Source organism: Arachis hypogaea, chromosome 6 (genome assembly GCF_003086295.3).
Source record: "Arachis hypogaea cultivar Tifrunner chromosome 6, arahy.Tifrunner.gnm2.J5K5, whole genome shotgun sequence".
Taxonomy (NCBI): domain Eukaryota; kingdom Viridiplantae; phylum Streptophyta; class Magnoliopsida; order Fabales; family Fabaceae; genus Arachis; species Arachis hypogaea.
This window is the reverse complement of record NC_092041.1, coordinates 101,868,731-101,891,761: the sequence shown is the minus strand read 5'-3', so window position 1 is coordinate 101,891,761 and position 23,031 is coordinate 101,868,731. Positions and strand designations below refer to the sequence as shown.

Below are 23,031 nucleotides of genomic sequence, written 5' to 3'. Positions count from 1 at the left end.
GTTGTGAAAAGTCACAAAAGACAATGGTATTAAAACTGTTGTCAAAGACAACTACAAAATGGCAATGGTATTAAAACCGTTGCAAAAAAAAAACAAAGGCAACGCTTTTAAACAATTGTCTTTGTGAATAACAAAACTACAACAGTTTAAAACCGTTGTCTATCCAGTTATGGTTTTAAACCGTTATGTCATAAAAGAGAACGGTTTTAAAATGTTGCCTATTCAGTAACGCTTCTAAACCGTTCTTTAAAAATTGTCAAAACCGTTGTCTATGCTAGTAACTATGGAAACGGTTTTTTGGTTGCCGTTGTCTTAGGTAAAAAATCGTTGCCTATGAGCATTATTAACGGCCGCATATACCACAGGTAAAAAATCGTTGCCAAAGCGCTGCCTAAAGTTTTAAAAACGATTTTTCGATCTATGGCAATGGTTTTTTACCAGTGCAAAAATCCTTATTTGTTGTAGTGATGGAAGCCAATGAAATTGGAACTGGGGTAAGAAAAGGTAAACTTTACCAACCAAGATGAACCGAAATGTAATCAAGACAAAAAGGAATAGTTCATAAAGCTTCCTTTGCTAACAAGGTTAACAATGCGGCTAAACATATAACTAAATATGACTACTCGCCATTACTCATCCAATATATCATAAATGGCTATTGAATAAATTCTACAGATGTAGGGTAACTGTTCACAGTATTATAAAATCTGATTAGTAATTTGATAATAATAATAAATACCGTTTCCAAATTTATGAAAAACTAGAAATTTAGCTAACATCATTGAGAAAAAAGGAAGAACCATGCGTGCACTACAAGAAAACATCTCTATTGCCACGTTTTTAAAGCGTGGTAAAAAGTTGAAAAAACGTGTCAATAGCTTTTCGCCACACTTTTTGAGCTACCGCCACGCTTTTGGTGACCTATCGCCACTCTTTTTTTCCGCCACGCTTTTTATAGATTGCCACATTTAAAAGCGTAGCCGTATGTAGGAGATACAGCCACGCTTTTAAAGCCTGGTGATAGCCTAATTAATTTAAAAAAATCATTATTTTGACTTTTCCTTCATCACTAGACTATAAATTTTTAGTCCTTTTTTATTACCAAACCTATAAATATAGTATGCAATTTTTATTACAAGAAAAACCAAACAGCAATTAGTGACATATAATTTTTGCTATAATTATTTTATACATTAAAAAACTAATACTCAAATACAAAATAAATCTTGATCATCCAAATTAAAATACCCTAAATTCATATATATACCAATTAGTCCACCTTCATCATCATCCTCAGCACTCATAAAATTGAAATAAAATCTATGCTAATAATAACAATAACTAAGTGCAGCAGGCATATATGCATACACATCTTAATTCTTATAATATGAAAATTAAAATCGTACCAATATAGAGGTGTATATGTTCTTAATTTGAATGGTGGTAGAAATTTTCTAGAAACCTTGAGGAGCTAGCTAGATATGTGGCAACAAATTAATTAAAAATTAGTGAAGATGGATATTTATGAGAGCTTGATTTTCTTGTCATTGCCGCCATGGAGATGATGAAGCGCGGGAAACACAGAGTCGATGTCTTGGTGGGAATAGCGAATAACAGAATCCATGATGATGGCTGCTAAAATAACAAGATTGTTTGGTGCGGTTCTTGTTCTTGTTTTTTGTGGGTGCAGGTGGACACTCAACCATGGCCAGGATTCTGTGTTCTTCTGATGTTGGAGTCTTGAACCCTTCTTCTTCTTCTTCTTTCTCCTCCTCTTCTGGAACAATCTTGATGGGTTTGAGTGCTCTATGCTAGACTAATCTAACAATAAATAAGAGATTTTATTCAGAAACAAACACAATGAGTAAGTGAATATAATAAGTAAGAAACTCCTTAATTAAGAAAAACTCCTTAATTAAGAAAAACTCCTTACAATGAATAACATATTGATTGAGGCATCAATTATGACACTTCACAATGAATGGGGGCAAAATATTTAAGAGTTCATCAATTGGTACTGACAGCTACCTGAACTTTTAATTTTCAAGTTCATCAATTGATCAAGTGCAGATGCATAGAACACCACAAACTGCAACAAAATAAAGGCATTGATAATATATTTCACACAGCAGTACCAACTTGAGAGAGAGAGTACCTGGGTGAATTTTAACTTGTAGGTATTCAAAATAGTCCTTTAAAATGATCTCACTAGAACATCAAATACCTAATTAAGAATTTAATGAACATATAGAAGTTAAGTATATAGTACAAAGTAATTAAAGCAATATATGTAATGTATGAAAAATACCTCAAACAACCGGCCACTGCTTTGACAGGACTCAAGATGAAAAAAAGTTAGCTCAATCAAGCTATCTAATTTCTCAGCAATTGTGTTTCCCTCCAAGCTATCTAATTTCTTAGCTTACTGTTAACTGGGAACTATACACATAAGGAAATGGGTAAAAACACAATATTAGCATCACATCAAACCTAGTCCATTCAACACTGCTACACTAATTCTCTTATCCCATAGTGATTCAATCATGACATTCAATCTAAAGCATGAAAATGCATGAGTACTGAAAACCCAAGCGTGATATGGTTCATTTCAATCCAGAGCCACCAACAGCAATGTGTTAGATCATAGATGTTTGAAGTGGCGAATGTTTTAAGGTATAAACCAATAATTTTAATGGTCTACTAAAGTTTCTTTCTGAATGAGGATTTTAGCTTTTGATTATATTCTATCACTATAAGCCTGAGAAATAAGAGCAATAAAATAAACTAAATTATCACTCTGTTATTTGGACAGCAGTTGAAAAACATAACGATCAGTTTCAGGGAACGCTACATTGTCACATTGACAATAAGTCAAGCAAAATATAGCAGAATAAAAAGATTAATGATAATTGGTTGAAATCAAAATCAAAACAAGGCTTAGTCACTTTTCAGTGATTTAAATTTCCAATTAGTTCATTTGTTTTCAATAGCAATAACACATCCAATCCAATCTTAGTCAATATAGACAATACACTTAAACGAATGCATTAAAAAAATGAAGAATAAAAGGGCAAGGTGGACTTTGTTGTGAAATTTCAGGATAATGTAATAAACCTGTCATAGTTAGTTGCTTCAGACTTGGTCCTCGCAAGAATTTGCCTACCGTCAGCTACTAACCCTACCACAACCTAAAATTGGAAGAAGATTCATGCATACATAAGAAAAGGTTCAAAAACATCCATGAGCAAGGATTTAAATCTGATGAAAAATTAACAGTAAGCTGACTGCAGAATAAGGATTCAAATATGATGTATGAGCAAGGCTTTGCCATGACAGGAAATGAGTTTCGTCCATGATCACTGCTATAAGAAAAATGATGAACTGGCCAAACTCTAATTATAAGTGAGCCAATATAATAAGTGTGTGTTAACATTTCAAGAAAAACTCAATATAATAAGTGAGCCAATATAATATATAAGTGAATCAAGCAAGAATCAGTGAGCCAATATAATAAGTAAGACTTTATTCTTTATTACTTAATCAACTATCTTGATACATAAAATCTAGTTGACAAGTGAATCAAGCAAGAATCAGTGAGCCAATATAATATATAGAGAAAATTACCAATTATACCCCCGAATTTGTAAAATGATGACATAAATACCCCTAATATTAATTAACAACAATCGTACCCTTAAAAAATTTAAAAACGGTGCAAATCTGCCCAACTGTGAGGAGAACCCTTCTCCGTTAAACGGAGCTTGGTGATGTGGCAAACGGAAGTCCAACGTGGCATCCGTATTAGGCTCTCAATCCCTTCTCTCCCTTATATAGTATTAGCTGAGAACGTTTTCCCCAATTTGAGCAGCAAGGAAAACCCTAACCAGAGCCATGCATGGTGGAAGCAGAGTCATGTCAAATTGTAATCAAAAGACACAGTCTATGGAAAATTGTAGCTCTGAAGGGCTCGAAGAACATGTGAGCAAGCCATATGATGGGACATGCTTCTGCCGTCTTCAGTTGGTGGCCTTGAGGTCGAAGACGAGGAGAAACCCAGGAAGATGGTTTTTCAGGTGTCCTCTGTGGAAGGTATGTATGATTTTTCTGCTTCATTTCCCCCCCCCACCCCGGTTGAGAATTGAGCTTGATGAACTGTATCTGTGTTGGGCAGACGAAGAACACTGGGTGCCGTTATTTTCAGTGGATGGATGAAACTACTGAGGAATCTAATAGAGTAGAGGAATCCTCTAATAATAGCACAGTAGTATGCAATACATGTGGAGTCTTGAAAGGGAGGTTTACCAGTATTGAGACTGAGATGACACACATAGATGGAAAGATGTTGATATAGCAGATGAAGAGAGTTGAGTTGCTTCTGTGTTTCATTCTGGGTGGACTTGTACTGAGTTTATGTATGAGTTTGATTTGTTTGGTTAGATAGGACAAGGGATGACTGTAGGACATGGTTTATTAATGAATGTTAATTGTTATTATTGCTTAGAAGCTATGTTGACATTGTTGTGGCTATTTAGTCACTTGTTAAGGAATTGGATCTGTGTCTTGAATTCGATTGCATCACTAATGGAAGCATGAATTGAGTGAAGTGAATCTAACTAAAAAGGTAACTGAGATATGTAAACTAATTTCAAATAGACCTAAGAAATAAAAAATGGTAAAGGCACAAGATTAACTAATTGTTCTGCATAACATTAAGCATTAGAACTAATTGTTCCATTCAAAATACTATATACTGGCTAATCAGTCTTAATACCAGACATCAAAATACTCAAATTGTTTAACAAAAGGCAATAACCAACCATACTAAATATCAACATACAACCCAAAAATTAGATAAATCATTGCAACTAAATATCAACTTATAACCCAAAAGATCAACTACTTATGCACCCAAGTCTCCCTCAAGTTGACTGATTTGGCATGAACTTTGAGAACCTAGAAGTGGTTGCTTTAGATGCACCATTCATGGTTTCAGTTGACACAAATGGAGTCCTTGTGGAGTCTGAAACTCCTGAACCAGCAGCAGCATTTGTAGAAGGTGCAACGGGCCTTATCTGTGGGGGACTAAATGGTGGGTTAGGCCTTGGAGTGGCTGGTGGGCCTGGAGCTGTGGGCCTAACATTGGGTTGGGCTATTGGAGCTGTAGATGTGGGCCTCATAATCGGTTGGGCTAAAGGGTGTCTCCTAATAGGCATCTTTACCCTGGATCTTTCCTTGCTAGTAGATGCAGCAGCAGCCGCAGCAGCAGCCGCAGCAGCATTGGAGGGAGTTTTAGATCTTGGTGCTCTCCTTGCAGGGTTGGATCTAGCAGCTCTCCCTCCTTCACCATGACTTGTTGAACCGGATGTGTTCATGTTGGCCTGCAATAAATTAAGTCTAATTAGTACATGTGAATTTACTATCAACAGCAATTATTGAGAAATGAGCTACCTCTTCATCAGCTTCAGACTGTGGGTGGCCTTGGGTGAGCTCCTCTTCAACTGCATCCATGGTTTCTTCCCAAAACATCTCCTGCTCTAAGTCTGACATGTCTTATAAGCCCCTAGGTGGCACAATTCCTCCTGCTGCCCCCTAAAATAACCCTTCAGAAATGCTACATCAAGGCATAGGAAAGGCCTACATCCTTGCTTAAATCCCCTCTTGCAGGCATCTAGACAGATGTATAGACTTATAAACTTAGGCAGACCCTCTTGTTGTGGGGTTGTGCTCATACGGCAAGTGGATCCTGGATTGGCCTTACGCAGCTCAATCAAGTAAGTCCTTAACTTCAAATATTGTTCTTTTTTTGTGCCCTCGATGACATCCTTAGCCTTCTCCATTGCCCTAAACATCATCCTCTCTCCGACACAAATATCAAACTCAACTTTGAATATATCTCGAGCCTCTCTATGGGACAAGTTGGGACATACCCTAATCTTGCTAATCAACTCCTCGGCCACCCATTTACAAGTTACTGACCTGCTTTTATTACTCCTATGACATGTATGCTCATCGACCAATATTTTTATTTGGTAACTAGGTGGCTGGTTTCTCTTTGCACAGTAAACTTCCCATGGACAAGTTTCGTTGTAACAGATGACCCTGCACCTATGTGGTTCAACCTTGAGAAAAAATGCCTCTCTGCCCATCTGAATACTATACTTCCTGACTGCATCCTTAAACTGCTGCATCGTGCCAAACTCTATTCCTAACTCCAGTCTAATTTTGCCAAACTTTGTATCAGGATTATGCTGAGGGAATACTGGAATTTCATCCTCAGAGTCAGAACCTAGTGGGGTGTGCAACTCTTCAGAATGATACTGATATTTAGTAGGCTCTTCATCATGGTCATTTGGGTTAGGAACAACCACCCTTGGGGCCTGATTCTCTTCCCTAGGTGGCAGAATCCTCTGGCCAGATGGACGGGGTCTTCGATGAATCCTCCGACCTTGAACCCCACAAGAGGCATCCTCATCTAATTCAACAACATTACGCATTCATATGATTAGGTTATTAATTAACGGACAGTTTACGGCAACTACATTTACAATCCAAAAAAACAACATTACTACTAGGATCTACAATTCATATACTAACCAACATGTGCTTCACTATTGTTTTGTGGTGCAGGTTAATCTCTACCAGATGGTTGGGGCCTCGCATGTTTCTTCTTGCATTTTCTTCCCCTGCCATCAACTTCTTCAGCATTAGATAGCCTCCCATGGTCTTCAACATGTGTCTGCTAATTGTCTCCTAAATTGGGGACCTCATTTTCAATTGTTAGCCTGAGTTTGATTAGAAAGGTTTTCAGTAGCAGCCTCCTCTGGTAATGCTTCATCATACCCCCTTTTGTTCAACGTTGGTTCATCCTCTTCTTGTAGTTGCTCCTCGTGCTGTGGGGGATCCTCTTGTTCATTTCCTTCATTTAATAAAGGAGCTCCCTCTACTTCTGTATGTTCAGATCCTTCCTCCTCTTCATTTTGTTGGGGTTCTTGGTCATGATTTGCTGATCTTTTAAAGGAGGCATGTTAACTTCTTCGTTAGCAAAAACCTCAGCCTCATCAACATACTCGGGATCCGCATCAACTGGATGCTCAAAATACAAGTGGACTCTGTTTTTATTCCTCTGTGCAGCATCACACATCTTAACCACATCGACATCCCTTCCGAGCACCCGTAACCCGTTAGCTAAATCCATCCCTGGCTCCAACCAATAAACTTCATTATACCTAGTATAACCTAAATCTAGAAACAAGCCTTCAACAAGGAATAGATTACAAGTATCAACATGCACCCTTTCGATGATACTCACTAAACCACCATTATACTCCAGCACACCATCTGCATCCTTCTCTAACCAACCCCGATGGTGATAAACAAATGTGATATGCGTAGCCATCTAACAAAATTTATTAAAAAAGTCATAATCAACTAACACAACACATGAAAACACCATCATCATACCCCCATTGCAAACCCCAAACGACTGATAATAACAACAATGCAAACATAAAATGCTTACCAAAATCTTGGTTGATCGACGGCGACTTCTTCACTCCGTATCAACGCCAAATGTGATACTTCATGTGACGTTGCCAAATCCAAGAAACGAATATAAAGCGACAACAGACGAAGAGAAACAGAGACGACCACCCACAAACTCTTCACTTTCGCGAGTCAACAAGGTCTTAGTTAAATATGGTGTTTCACTTAGGGTTAATTTGGTCATTTCATTTGAATTGGGCAATTAGGGTTTGTTGAATTGGGGATACATGGACAAAACAGGGTTGATAGCCTAATACGGATGCCATGTTGGATTTTCATTTGTCACATCACCAAGCTCCGTTTAACGGAGAAGGGTTCTCCTCACAGTTGGGCAGATTTGCACCGTTTTTTAATTTTTTAAGGGTTCGATTGTCGTTAACTAATATTAGGGGTATTTATGTCAGCGTTTTACAAATTCGAGGGCATAATTGGTAATTTATTCTAATATATAAGTGTGTGTTAACATTTCAAGAAAAACTCAGTATAAGTCACAACACAATGCAGTGAAGATGATTGGGTTTGTTTTATTCCTGTGCTGCTAGACAAAAATATATCAAACCTGCTGCAACAATTCTAAAACTTAATTTGACCAAACATTGAACAAGGTCAAACTAAATATTAAATAGTTACCTTCAATGACTCAGGGGAACCCTCTGCAACAGGAAGATTTTGACGGCCTGGGATCTCACACTATCCTTTTTGCGTAGTGAAAACACAAATCAAGAACATGTTCAAGAAACATATTAAAAAAAGATGTTATTATCATGGAAAATTGGAAGCTAGAAAACACATACTAAAAGCAAAGCATTTTGGGTAGCATCTGTGGTAGCAATATTACCAAAAATGGTGGTAAAACCCAGCACCTCCACCTCACGGCATTGAAATGGCATCATAATCGCCATGCCATCATCTGCATAACCATCAAAAGACTAATTCCTTTTCTAATTTTTCACTTCATAAGAATTATTAAACGCACATATATCCTTCAGCACAACAGATTGAAGAACATTAAAAATTAATTTTCATACTTCCAATCTAAAGCATGATAATAACGTAATCTATAATCTAAATTACGTCAAAAATTAATTAGCTTTAGAAAACTAAAAAGAAACAAATTAAAAAAATTCCAGAAACAAATTAAAAAGAAAAAGTAAAATTTTTTTACCAGTTTTTGTTGTTCGCGTAGGTTATCAGCACCAGAGTAGCGATCTTCCATGTACTCCCTCCTCCCTCTCTTGTAATAAATTGAGAAGGCATCACGCTCCTCCTCCACAACATCACGCGGCGCCGCAGCAGAGGGTGTGGGCGGAATCCCAAAGGCCAATGAGCTAACAGGTATATCAAGCCTAGCAGGCCTCTTCCTCTTCAAAACGGTGTCGTTTGGTGACGTAGCGGAAGCTGAAACGGCAGCAACACCGGAAAGTGAAGCGAGAATAGCGGTTTGGGAAGACGAAGACACAAGGGCGAAGAAGGAGAAGAAGGAGAAGAAGAAGAAGAAGAAGCGGGAGAAGAGGAAGGCGATGCCGTAGCTGGGACTCGCGAAGGCATCATGAGAGGGAAAACGAACTCACCACCGCTGCTACCGTCCTGAGTGTCTGTGTGAGAAGGATGGAGGAGGAGTGCTCGAACGAAGAAAACGAGGGAGAGAACGAGGCACTGCTGCTGTGTGAATTAGGGTTAGGGGAATGGGGGAACAAGGGTTTTGTTAGTCCGTTCTCACTCATACACAAAAAATAAATTTTTTTTGAAACCTTTTGGCCACGCTTTTGAAGCGTGCCAAAAAAATTACAAGAAGCGACCACACGTTTTTAAAACGTCACCATAATAAAATTCTATCGCCACGCTTTAAAAGCGTGCCTGTTTCTCTCTATAGCCACGCTTTTTAAGCGTGACAAAAAAGCGTGGCTACATCTTGAATCAATTGCCACATAAAAGCGTGGCCGTAGACCCTTTTCGCCACGCTTTTTAAGCGTAACAAGAAAAATGTGGTTAAATCTGTAATCAATCACCACCTTCATAAAAGTGTGGCCATAGACCGTAAAAGCGTGGCAAGAAAAAAGCGTGGCCATAGACCTTTTTCTTGTAGTGGTGGTGGAAGCAACGAAAATGGCAGCAGTAGAGGTTGGAGGAGATAGTGGTAGATTCAACCAATATTAACTCATTTTAATTCCTCCAACTATTCCAGTTCGATTACTAATATTTTACTAAACACAAAAAATATTAAAATTAAACCAATCAGTTATTATAAGAAAAATCAAACTAAAAATATTTATCAACTCAATAAGCTATTATTAATAAGTCACTTATATAGAGACATTAGCGATGCGAAAGACTTTACCGGTGTGGTGGCAGCGGCGGGGGACACTTGAAGATGAGGAATGTAGGGTTAGAGTTTAGCAAATACCAACAATGTCAAAAAAATGGGATAAGGGAAGAAGACATACCTAGATGAAAGAGGAAGGGTAGTGTCGTAGCTGACAGAAGCAAGTGCTGGCAACAGCAAATGACGGAGGCAGCAACTTGCAGGGAGAAACAAGTTCCTTCATCGTAAAAATAAGCTCCAGGTGGACGTTCCTCGACGACGACAATGGTTGGAGTCATGGGAAGCGGTTGGCGATGGCGAAACGATGGCAAACGGTGGTGATGCGGGTTGACGGCGAGAGAGAACGAAAAAGGAGAGAGAAGTGATGTTGATGATGTTACAAAAATGAGAGAAGGGTTCGTAAATTTGAATTTAGGGTCCATTTTACCGGAGAATTTACCGCCGAAAAAATTCTCCAGTATCATATAGCCTGTGATCAAAATGGTACGTTTCATTTAATTACCTTACTGTCGGATTTTTTGCCCCAAAATCTGACGATCAAATGCGATCCCGCTAAACTTTTTTTTTTGCAGCATTTGTTATCGTTGGATTTAGGGTCAAAAATATAAATCCAACAGTATCGTATCATGGATGATTAATTTAGTGTTGCAACCATCGCAAAATCCGCTGGTAAATTCAACGGTAATAAACAACGCTAAATTCAAAGATAATCAACGTTTTTCTTATAATAAAAAATGATATTTCTTATAACTTCTCAATTGTTAATCAGATCACCTCAACCAAGTGAGATTCTTCTTAAAAGGAAGAACAAAAAAAAAGGAAAAAACTTACAAGAAACATGACAAGAATAATACTTTTAAAAAGTGATTTGCCAAAAATAATATTCTGCAGTGAGATAATAAACATATAACATGTCATATTCAAAATATAGTTTTACTAAGGCCGATAATCAAATGAACTATTTATGCGTATTAAGAGAAAGAAAATCCAATATATATTCTACTTCCACGTGTTTAAATCACATTGTTTTATATTTAATACAAAAAATTACACAATGCTTTAGATATTTAAATAAAATCATTTTTTGAAGTTAATTAATTTAAGAATAAAAAATGTTAAAGAGTTATCATAATTTATTATTTTTTGTCATCACTTTTAGTCTTTAATTCAATTTTTTTAGTTTAATAATTCAATAACATAATTTATCTATATTTTTAAATATTAATGATTAATTAAAAACTAAACTAATAAATTCTAATGACCGTTTAGTATTTTTCTTAAAACTATATTGTCATTGTAGTTCTGAATAGTGGATCATGATGTGAACGCCATTGTTCATTGACAAATGCGGATTTTGATGTATAAAATACTATATCCACTTCTCAAGTTAGATATTGTAACAGAATCACAAGAAACAAAGTAACAAAAATATCTATGATACCCAACAAATATCTTCTGAAGAAATTGTAATGGAACCACGAAGAAAGTAACGAAAATATCTATTGTACCTATAGACAAAAACTAAACTAAAAGCAATAAATGTTATGGGAAGAAAGGGATTCAAAGAAGGAATAAGGAGGAAATTTTGGCATAAATGAAATCCAGCGTATAAATTAACTTTTGTGTAGATATATGCTATGATATATTCCTAAATATAGAACCGATCGAGTTAGTTCAATGAAAAATTACTGTGTTGTTTTTCAATCATGATTTAAATAATGTTTCCGATGACATCAATTTTGTCTCATTTATTAATAAATGGACGACCTTAGCTATGAATGAAGTTAAAAGTTAATTACTCACCAATCATAGTTTAAATGGACGAGTGAGCTGATCATTCAACCAACTCAAGTTGATTTTTTGTTACAATGATATATATCTTTTATTTTGATGGAATAGCAGTATGAAACAACTTTATTTATTGCTGGGTTTTAAGATGAGTGAAAAAATGCGGCACAAATGGAGAATTCATTTTTTTTGTTTTTTAAAGTAATGTACAAATATTTACTATAATGGTAGGATTTTTTTAAATAAATAATTTAATTTTTTAAATAAATAATTTATTTTTTTATTTATTGAAATAAAAAATTTGGAAACACTTCATGTTTTTGCGTTCTATTTACATATCTCGTTTACTAAACGAGATTAGATATATATTTATGCTGCTATAAATATTGGGCGAGAGAAATATGTTCATCCAGATGTATGAGATAGAGTTTTTATTGATACTAAATGAGATGCTATGACCGAATTAATATGAGACATGTTTGCATCTTAATCCTACCATGCGTCGAAAAGTAATAGAAAAATTAATTTCTATGAGATTTCGAAATGAGACGGATAAGGTTGTTAAGTGTGCAGAAAAAATATAAGTTATACAGGTAAATCTTATTGTATGTGGTATTAGTTTTTTCTAGTACTTTGTATTAATTTTATTATTTCCTACATTAGTTTTATGTATTGGTATCCTAATAAATGAGTTGATTATACACATCTTATTTATAATATATTTTGTTTACGAGATAAGCTCTATTACATAATACATGTACATTCATGACATCTTAATCGGTATAATGTCTTATATTATTAATTTATAGGATAAACAAAATATGTAATAAGATAAAAAAAACATAAATTATCTCTAAATTATCTATTTCAGTAAAAAAAAAAATTAAATTATTTATTTAAGAAAAATCCTATACTTGTCTAGCTCCATATATTTTCTTTATTTTATTTTGCTTTCTTAAGTAAACGGTCCGTACGATGGTCTTGTATATATATAAAAAAATTTCTTAAATAAGTTTAAAAAATAATATTTCTTAAAATAAATTAAAATAACTTTAAATATCAAATGTAAAAAAGTATCCAAAAAATAAAAATCATCAGGTGGAATCTACCCAATTTTGGCTATAATTATTAGTATGGACTCATCCGATTTTTCTCACAAAAAAAAATATTTGGTATTTTTATTTTTAAAATATTATTTTTATAAATTATTAAGAAAAAAAAATCATATTACACACACGTGTAGTTGTTGAATTGTATGATAAATAAAGTTGTTTTTAATAATTAAAAATAACAAAAATAATATTTGATAAAGTTATATTAAAATCTTTAATAATAACAATAATAGATATAAATATATTAACTATTGAAATCATTCATTAATAAAAAGGTGAATTATGATTTTATTTAAAATATATAGTTAGATTAATCTTTTTAATTTTAAAAAACACAAATTGATTTTGAAAGTCATCTTATAAAATACTTTGAAAACATATAAAGCATGCATTGTACAAAAATTGATAAAATGTTAAAAACTTAGTATGTTAATTAACTTTTGAACAAAAGTAGTTCATCTTCTAAAATAATTATAATTGAACAATTTTAAAAAGAACAAATCTAAGAAACTAATATTAATTCAGTTAATTAGTTTAAAATTCATCTAACAATTGAAAAAGAAAAGAACATTAGAAAGAAACGTCTAAAAATAAAAATAATAAACATTTAAAATTTAAATAAAAAGAATAACTGAACATAAAATTAAATAAAATCAATTTAGAATTTATCATTTAAAATTTAGAGTAGTTTTTCAAAAGATGGTGAATGAGAGAACTTGTTTGATTTATTGGTTGAAATTAGCAGATTCGATATTAACTATCTACTGGATTTTTTAAAAATAAAAAATGAAATTAAAGTTCAGTGAGTTTTTATTAACAAAAATTATCCACTTATATTTCTGAAAAAGAGGAGCTGTTGTGCTTATTAGGCTATGTTGCAACAAACAATATAGTAGCAGACTTACCTGTCAACACAAAACCGCATATATAATATATATCATAGTAATAATTCTGCACAAAGTGTCAAAATTGACACGAGTTTTGCACTACCTAGCAGTATTACAAACTTATTAACGAGTTCACCATGAATTATTATGCCCCCAGCAGCATCTAAAATTAATCATGCACATCCTTGTGCTCGATCATCATCAATTCTTTTCTTGAAACTTGTTGGGTATGGATTCATTACTGTTTACTCGCTCAAGCGATAAACGTTCTTGAACCATAGATATGTAAATTTTTGCTTTTATGTCGACGCTTTCGTCTGCCGGCACGCCATAGAACTCTTCCAAACGGCTCATCAAGTCACCACCGCCCCTGCCATCAGCTACAATGATGGAAACCTTTGGATTCGGCTTCGCCTGCGACACGGCATAGTCTTGATGGTGGTGGACAACACCGAAAGAGGAGGGAGAAGACGACGACAAAGAAGAAGAAGGAGAAGAATGATTTGGCTTATTAACCTTTGTAGTTGTTGTTGGGGAAGACTTTGTTGTTTGTGATTTGTAGAAAGGTGCTAATTTTCCTTTCAAGAAGCCTCTGTTGGTGCGCTTACGGTTTGCCTCCATTTTTTTGTTCGTTTTCAAGAACAATAAGACTATGCAAGTTATATGAAGGATCGTTATACGGTGTGAAGTGTAGTAGTTCAAGAGTGTGCTGGTATATATATTTGCTCTCTTGTTAATTATTGGTGTCCTTTTTTGGTTGAATTGGATAAGCATATGAGTAACGAGCATATGATTCCTGACCAATATTAAAGATATTAACTAAAATTATAAAAGTTTGATGTCTCATGTGAGATGTTGACAGGAACCAAGCATCTCTTACAAAATCTTATACTAGTGTGCATACCTTTGTCATAAAATACGTCACTATAATATTTGTCGTCAGAGACAACATTTAGAAAGTGTTGCCTAAAGATTAAAAACGAATTACCTTTACTCTATAGCAACACTTTTCGATTTGAGACAACGCTTTGGGAGCCTTGCTGATGTGGCCATTGCATTAGATCAAAGCAACGCTTTTGAAAGTAACTCTTCAAAAAGTGTTTCCTATTGATGCCGGGACGTCGCTTGAGCCACCAATCTTGGCGATGTTAACAACTTCACTATGGTGAAAGTAGCCAAGAACCCATTTTGGTTGGCTAAGTCAAGGATGCACCTGTTACTCTCAAAGAGCCTAGAGGAAAATAAGCACACAGTTTATTTCATATATAACTCAATCAACTCAACTTCATAAGCAAAAGAGGTACATATGCATATTTATATTAGTAAGAGAGGGGAACCTTCATGACTTAGACGATGTGGGACTAACTCATAACACAATATAATAATATATGCTAAACTAGACTACTTTAATTAACAATACAAGTGTAAAGATATATGCTCCTGCATCATTCTCCCTGGGTTGGAAAGAGCTCCTACATTATCCTCCCTGGGTTGAAAACGGCTCATCTCGTATTGGCAAAAGATTCCATTGGTGAGTGCGTCTGGTCTTGAAAGATGTGAAAGACATAGCTCAGCTTGATTCTTTTGACCATCTACATGTTGTAAAGGAGTTAATACGATCTTCTTGCCATCTTTGATAAAAGCATATGTAGTTTTGAAACCATCATGAATAGCTCGACGATCATATTGTCAAGGATGTCCTAACATTAGGTGACACGCGTCCATCGGGATGATGTAACACTACACACTTTATCTTTGTATTTACTTCCTAGAGAAAATTGGACTAAACATCGTTTTGTGACTTTAACTTCATTCTCTTTTTTTTTAACCAATGCAACTTGTAAGGACGAGGATGTAACTCAGTTGGAAGCTTCAGTTTGTGTACCATATAATTTCAGACAACATTTTCACAACTTTCGCTATCTATGATGACCTTGCAAACCTTCTCTTCAACTGTGCATCTTGTGTAAAAGATGTTGTGGCATCGCCAACTCTCGTCTTCTATTACCCTTACAGTATTCAAGCTTCGACAAATTACTAAAGCTTCTCTACAATCGGCTGGAACTTCTTCAATAGCATAGTTAACCTAGCCTTCCTCCTCTTGCTCTTGCTCCTAAATTGGTTCTTCGTTAACCTCTTCCTAGACAAGAGTGATAACCCTTATGTTTGGACAATCCACAACAATATGCCCAAAACCTTGACATTTGAAGCATTTCTTACCTGATGATCTACGCTCCTTGTTGCTTTTATAAGATCTTGTGTTCATTTATTGTTGAACATCAAGGATGACTTCTTTGTTCATCGGCGACTGAGTGTTATTTCTTTGTGTTCTTTGCTTTTCAACCTTTAATGACAACCTAATGACATCATCCAAGGTCCAATATGGTTGCAGTTGAACGATATCAAAAATTTTTGTATTTAGTCCTCCAAGATAACGAGCAACAGTTTGTTCTTCAGGCTCTTGAATGTCACACTTTATAAGCAACTCTTCGAAATCCATTGTATATTCTTCTATAGATAATGACTTTTGCCCCAAATTATGAAATTTGATGAAGGTGTCTTGCCTGTAATGTTCAGGAAGAAACTTGCGCTTGATCTCACGATGCATTTTACCCATGTCTTGACCTTTCTTCTTCCTTCTCTTTCTCGCCAACACTTGAGATTCTCCCACCATACTGATGCATGCTTCTTCAACTTGATTGCTACAAGCTTCATGTGCTTGTCATCTGAAATGTCTTTTAACTCAAACACTCTTTCCACTATGCAAAGCCAGTCGATAAAATCATCTGGTTGTAGTATCCCTTCAAACTCAGGAATATCAATTTTGATTCCTAAGCCTTTAGCTTTGTGAGTTGTGTTGTGTCATGTTCTTCATGTGGACAAATCTTCAGATGGAGAAGAATAATAAAAGGGATTTGCATTATCCTCTTCACTAGAAGAACTGTCGTTACTCCGCTTGTCATGATTATTTTGAGCAGCTTCATATTTTGCAAGTTGCTCTTGCAACTCCTTAACTTGACGGCGTAACTCTTCCATTTCAATCTCTTGAGTAGTTCTACGCTTTGGAGCCATCTTTTACTACTATGCAATGAGTTTGATGCTTAGGTGTCGATGTTATGAAGATGATGATGCACAATGATGATGGGAATGCACCAATGGTGATAATGATGGGAATGAACGAAGATAATCACCAACAGAAAAGGCACCAAAAGAGAAAAGAATGATATTACCCGAAACTTCGCAGTAGACGATCCCTACTGACGACGACTCCTACCAACAGAGACCTTGCACTGATACCAAACTGACGTTGGGACGTCGCTTGGGTCACCAATTTTAGCGAGGTTAACAACCCCGCTATGGTGAAAGTAGCTAAGAACCCACCTTGGTTGGCTAAGCCAAGGATGCACCTCTTACTCTCAAAGAGCCTAGAGGAAAATAAGCACACAGCTTATTTCATATATAACTCAATCAACTTAACTTCATAAGCAAAAGGGATACATATACATATTTATACTAGTAGGGGAGGAGTAACCTTCATGACTCGGGCATATGAGACTAACTCATAACACAATATAATAATATATGTTAAACTAGACTTCTTTAATTAACAATACAAATGTAAAGATATATGCTCCTGCATCACCTATTCGAAAACACAGACAACGCTTCAAGGTAGAGTCTAATAAAAAGCATTGCCTATTCTTTTTTATAAAGCAACCTTTGTAAGTGATACATATTCAACCTACTATGGCTTCACTTTAAAAGCATTGTCTCTTCTACTATTATTATGGCATCAATTTAGAGATGTTTCCTTTTCTATTATTATTGTACAAAACATTTTAAAAATATTATTTTTTTTCTTGTAGTAGTACTATAGTTATATTTTGGCATTTTTCTCGTAATTAAGCATTCAATTATAATTTGGGTTCAATAAGATTAAAGACGTGAAAAAAGAGACAAAACCAATAAGTATTATCATGTTAAAGTTTCAAATATATTATATATAATTATATAAAGATTTCTAATTGACATATCAAAATATGATAAGCTAATTTAATAAGAAGTTGCTAAACAAAATACATATTCTGACTTAAAAAGAGCTAAATACAAAACTAACGACTAAACAATACAAGAAGGGCATAATTAATTATTCCATTTTTCTCACACCTTCATTTTTGGTTTGCTTCTATTTTTTCATTTTTGGTGTCTTGTGTCTTGAACAATGAGTATTGATATAGACCTCCCCAACCATGTTCCTCTTTACTTGGCTCTGTCTTTAACAAATTTAATTCAATAAAGATTAATCCCAAACCTAAAAAGTAAGATGCAAAACTACCTTCGGTTAGACATAAGATTGGCATTTATCAAGTTTGAGATTTCTCAAACATCGAGCGTAGTGATGAATCTTGATCACGAAACCAAAAGAACCAATATAACAAAAGATGAATTTTAATAAGTTTGTGTGAATACTCTTTACTTTGTTGTGAAAATTCAAGCACTTGAGTCGTTGATTTTTTTAACTTCACTCATAGCTTTTCTTCTACCACCGTTCTACTCATGCCACTGCTAGTTCGGCGTGGAAAGCACTGTAAACTTAAACTTAAAACCTTTGATTTAGAATTTGAGAACTATAATTAACATCAAGGATTAGCACTGTGGCACTGAGAAAAAGGTTTTCACCTGCACCTAAGACTAATTAAAACATTTTGTAATTTGTGATATCAGAAAATAGGTATTAGATTAATTCACAAAATTCAACTTGAAGGACTAAACTTTAAACCATTATTTCTTAAAAATATATGAGGGAAATAAATGAATGGAGGTTGCAATTCTAGTGAGTAAATTGATGCTTTACCTAAGTGTTAGATCAGTTAAGTTGTACATAAAAGCTTATAATATGAACACCCTATATTGGACCATTATTTCAATTTTCCAAATCCTAACTCATACCAAATTTAAATACAGTGATCATAATTTCATTTAAGGAGAGAAATAATAGTTAAATCTGCAAATAATATACTCAACAAAGATAAGAAACTTTCATAAATCATGAGTGAGTTATGTAAAAGACAAGTATGAATATGACTATCATATCTAAATATTTTTGTTAAGAGAAATTAAAAAATAGAAAACAACCTGATATCATCAAGAGTCCGCTTATCCCCTTTATCCTCGTAATTGACTCTATTGGGTATGCCCTGCACATTTAAAAATGACATTTCAAAGTAAACCACACAGTGACACTCAAAGTTGTTAAGAGCATTGCTCTTAGTATTCTCTAGTTTAATTGTGTATCACAAGAAGAACTATTACTGGAGTTGAATCCTACATCTACTTCTTGGATCCTATGATTCATTAGATAATTTTTCTCAAAAATCTCAAAAACCAATTTTATTTTCTATAGATAACTCATACACCAAATAACAATTAGAAACATGCAAACAACAAATTGAAGGACATAGCAAAATGCATATGGCATTAGCAAAAGTGCAATAGAGACTAAAGAAACCTGTTCAAAGACTTTATAGCCAAGTCTAACTCTAACATCTTGGTCCTTCTGAAAATTAAATATACTCCATGAAAAATCAATAGCTCTCTTAAACTACCTCTGCAAAAACAAAAGCACTAGCTTCCATTAGATCATATGAAGCACTAAGTCAAGAATTTGATTAATATGAGAAAAACTACAGAATAAAAAAATATAAGAGGTCATAATATTTCTTAAGACATTGAGTTCTTTTGATTTGAGATATTTTTACAAAATGAGTTCCTAATTTGAAACTTCAACAATTTCCTGCCGTGTTTAAGGATTTTCTAGGTCTGCAACTCTTTTCCATTTGTGTTTCAATTTTAGCATTGAATTTCACTACTAAGATGAATCCAATGTTAAATTCCCCAAATTGAGATTCCACCAACAATAATTGAATAACAAGCCTAAAATTTACATCATTTCATGAAGCCTTTTGCTGGTTGGCTATTTATTTTTACCACAAGAATATATCATAACAATAAACCACTGTAGTGATTTTAGAGGACCAAAAATAATTAAGCAGTAATTTCTCATCAAAACCACAAATAAAATATTAGCATCAAATATTTAATTTTAGCATTATAAATAACAACCATTGTTATTTAAGATAATAAGGGAAGCTACTCACAGCCTAAAATCGATATTCCTTCTCTCTTTCAATAAATGCTGGTTTCTGAGCCCCTTGGAGAAAAAAAGAAAATTCATTAGTGAAATTCCTATTACAAGGCAATACAAGTTGACCTTAAAAAGTATTCCTAACTAATAATTCAGAACAGAGAAGTTCAAAGCTAGCACCTTTGGCCTTTTTTTTAATCTACAAAACGTTGACAATAATTGTTTGGCTTTTATAAGGTTCCACGAAAAGTGCCACAACATCCTACAATCGTCAAACTCAATCATCACACCAGACCACACCACAAAGCTCATTTTAATCAAATTAAACAATAAATAAATTAAATTGAGTAAACATCATATCACTTTGATAACATCAATACTTTTCGCCAATTATACCACTATGCAGAAGTTTTGCTAAATTTCAATTTAAGTATTACCAGAATAACTGCAAGTAACAAGGACTTCAGTTTTTAGCTGAATTTTTATAGATCTATGATACTATAAAGACTAATGAAGTTAATCCTGAGGTTTATAAGCTTATGCTCTTTCCCTTTGCTATAAGGGATAGAGCTAAGACATGGTTGGATGCCCAACCTAGAGAGAGTCTTGACTCTTGGAAAAAGCTGGTTAATGCTTTTCTTGCTAAATTCTTTCCTCCTCAAAGAATGAGCAAGATTAGAGTGGAAATTCAAACCTTCAGACAAAGAGAAGGTGAATCCCTCTATGAAGTTTGGAAAATATACAAGCAACTGGTCAGGAGATGTCCTCCTGACATGCTTTCAGAATGGTCCATCATAGGCGTGTTCTATGATGGCTTGTCTGAGATATCCAAGATTTCATTGGATAGCTCTGTAGATGGACCCCTCCATTTGAAGAAAACCCCTGCAGAAGCAAGAGAGCTCATTGAGATGGTTGCAAACAACCAATTCATGTACACCTCTAAGAGGAATCTTGTGAACCATGGAATCACTCAGAAGAAAAAAGTTCATAAAGTTGAGACTCTGAATGCCATCCTATCTCAGAATAAGATCTTGACTCAGCAAGTCAATATGATCTCCTAGCATCTGACTGGAATGCAAACTGTAGCTGGCAGTAATCAGAAAGCTTCTTTTGAAACAGAAGCTTATGATCCTGATAAACCCACTATGGAGGAGGTGAATTACATGGGAGAACTCTATAGAAACACTTACAACCCTTCATGGAGGAATCATCCTAACCTTTCATGGAAGGATCAACAGAAACCTCAGCAAGGTTTCAGTAACAATCAAGGTGAAAGGAACCAGAACAGGTTCAATAATAGACCACTATTCCCATCTTCTCAAGGGAACATGGAAACTACTAAGTAGAGCCTCTTTGACTTAGTCACTCTTGTTTCCAACCTCTCTAAGACAACCCATAGTTTCATTAATGAAATAAGATCCTCCATTAGAAACTTGAAGGTACAGGTTGGTCAGCTGAGCAAGAGGATCCCTGAGACTCCTTTAGACACTCTTTCTAGTAACACCGAGGTGAATCCAAGAGAAGAGTGCAAGGCCATAACCATAGAGGTAGATGTCGAATCAGAGGAGAATGGGAAGGCGTTGAACGCCAGTGAAGAAGCCTTCACTGGGTGTTCAGTGCCCATCATGGCAACAGAGCTGGTGTTGAACGCCAACCAGGGAGCACTGGTTGGGCGTTCAACGCCCAAACACCCAGGCTTTATGGTGCTGAATGCCAGTGAAGAACCCTTCACTAGGCATTCCACGCCAAACCAGGCAGCCAATCTGGCATTGAACGCCAGCAAGGACATCCCTGCTGGGTGTTCAATGCCCAGAATGCTAGAGGGACTGGCGTTTAACGCCAGCCAGGGTGGACAGCAAGAGAGTTCAACTCCCAATAAGCTAACAGAGCTGGCGTTGAATTCCAGTCAAAGCACACCCTTTGAGTGCTTAGACCCCACTCAAGAACCCTCTATTTCAGAACCAAAGAGAACCATAAAGACCATTAAGGTTCCTTTGAATACACTTCTGCAATGCATGAGTTCTGATGACTATTCATTCTCGGAGGAGGACGAAGACACTAGGGAAGAGCAAGTTCCTCGTTTCCTAGGAGCTCTAATGAAGTTGAATACCAAGATATTTGGTATAAAGCCTCTAGAGGAAAAACCTCCACTGCTCACCAAAGAACTCCATGCTTTGGTTCAGCAAGAGCTACCTCAGATGCTTCCAAACCCTGGATACTTTCTGATTCCTTGCACCATAGGCACAATGACCTTTGATAAGGCTCTGTGTGACCTAGGGTCAAGCATCAACCTCATACCACTCTCTGTAATGAAGAAGCTGGGAATCCTTGAGGTACAAGCTGCACACATCTCATTAGAGATGGCCGACAAGACCATGAAAAAGCCATATGGCTTAGTAGAGGATGTTTTGGTGAAATTTGAAAACCACTACATCCCTGCAAACTTCATTGTCTTGGACATTGGAGAGGATGAGGATGACTCTGTCATCCTTAGAAGACCTTTCCTAGCCACAGCCAATGCCATCATTGATGTGGCTAAGGGAGAAATGACCCTACAATTAGGGGAGGACCACATCTTATTCAAGATGCCTCATCCCAATTCTCCCTCTAAAAGAGAGATAAATGTACAACACCTAGTGTGCCAATCCTCTCTTTTTGTGTGGAGCATTACAGAGCCCCCAAACTATTCAGAAGCAAAAAGCTACTAAGTCTCGTTCATCTAATTATAACTGAGCTTCATTTGAAACTCTGAAATTTATTGTATCTTAAGTTTCTCTTTGTCCTACTATGTTTTTAGTTGCTTGGAGATAAGCAATGGTTTAAGTTTGGTGTTGTGATGAGCGGATATTTTATACGCTTTTTGACATCATTTTCATATAGTTTTTAGTGTGTTTTATTTAGTTTTAATTATATTTTTATCAGTTTTAGTGTTAAAATCACATTTTTGGATTCTACTATGAGTTTTTGTGTTTTTGTACAATTTTAGGTAATTTCTGGCTGAAATTGAGGAGCAGGAGCAAAAGTCTGATTCAGAGATAGAGAAAGCACTGCAGATGTTGTCCAGATCTGACCTGCTTGCACTCGGAAGAGCTTTTCTAGAGCTACAGAAGTCAAAATAGAGCGTTCTCAATGGCTATAGAAAGCTAACTTCTATAGTTTTCCAAAAATGTATAATAGTTTATACTTTTCTTTGGATTAAAAGGCTCAAAACTGGCGTCCAACGCCAGCTTCCTA

General features: G+C 35.3%; 1 protein-coding gene and 1 long non-coding RNA gene across 2 annotated transcripts; both read right to left on the bottom strand.

Annotated features, from left to right (window-relative positions):
- Positions 1–13,673: 13,673 nt before the first annotated feature.
- LOC112698254 (uncharacterized) lies at positions 13,674–14,371 on the bottom strand. Its single transcript, XM_025751578.3, has one exon. The coding sequence runs from the start codon at positions 14,271–14,273 to the stop codon at positions 13,854–13,856; it is 420 nt and encodes a 139-aa protein (XP_025607363.1). The 5' UTR covers positions 14,274–14,371; the 3' UTR covers positions 13,674–13,853.
- Positions 14,372–18,785: 4,414 nt separating this feature from the next.
- Positions 18,786–19,883, bottom strand: LOC140173372 (uncharacterized). The gene is made up of 3 exons (XR_011862001.1): positions 19,811–19,883; positions 19,162–19,260; positions 18,786–18,850 (listed from the first exon to the last, which is right to left on the bottom strand). It is a non-coding gene; the product is annotated as an uncharacterized lncRNA (long non-coding RNA).
- Between the last annotated feature and the right edge of the window lie 3,148 nt (positions 19,884–23,031).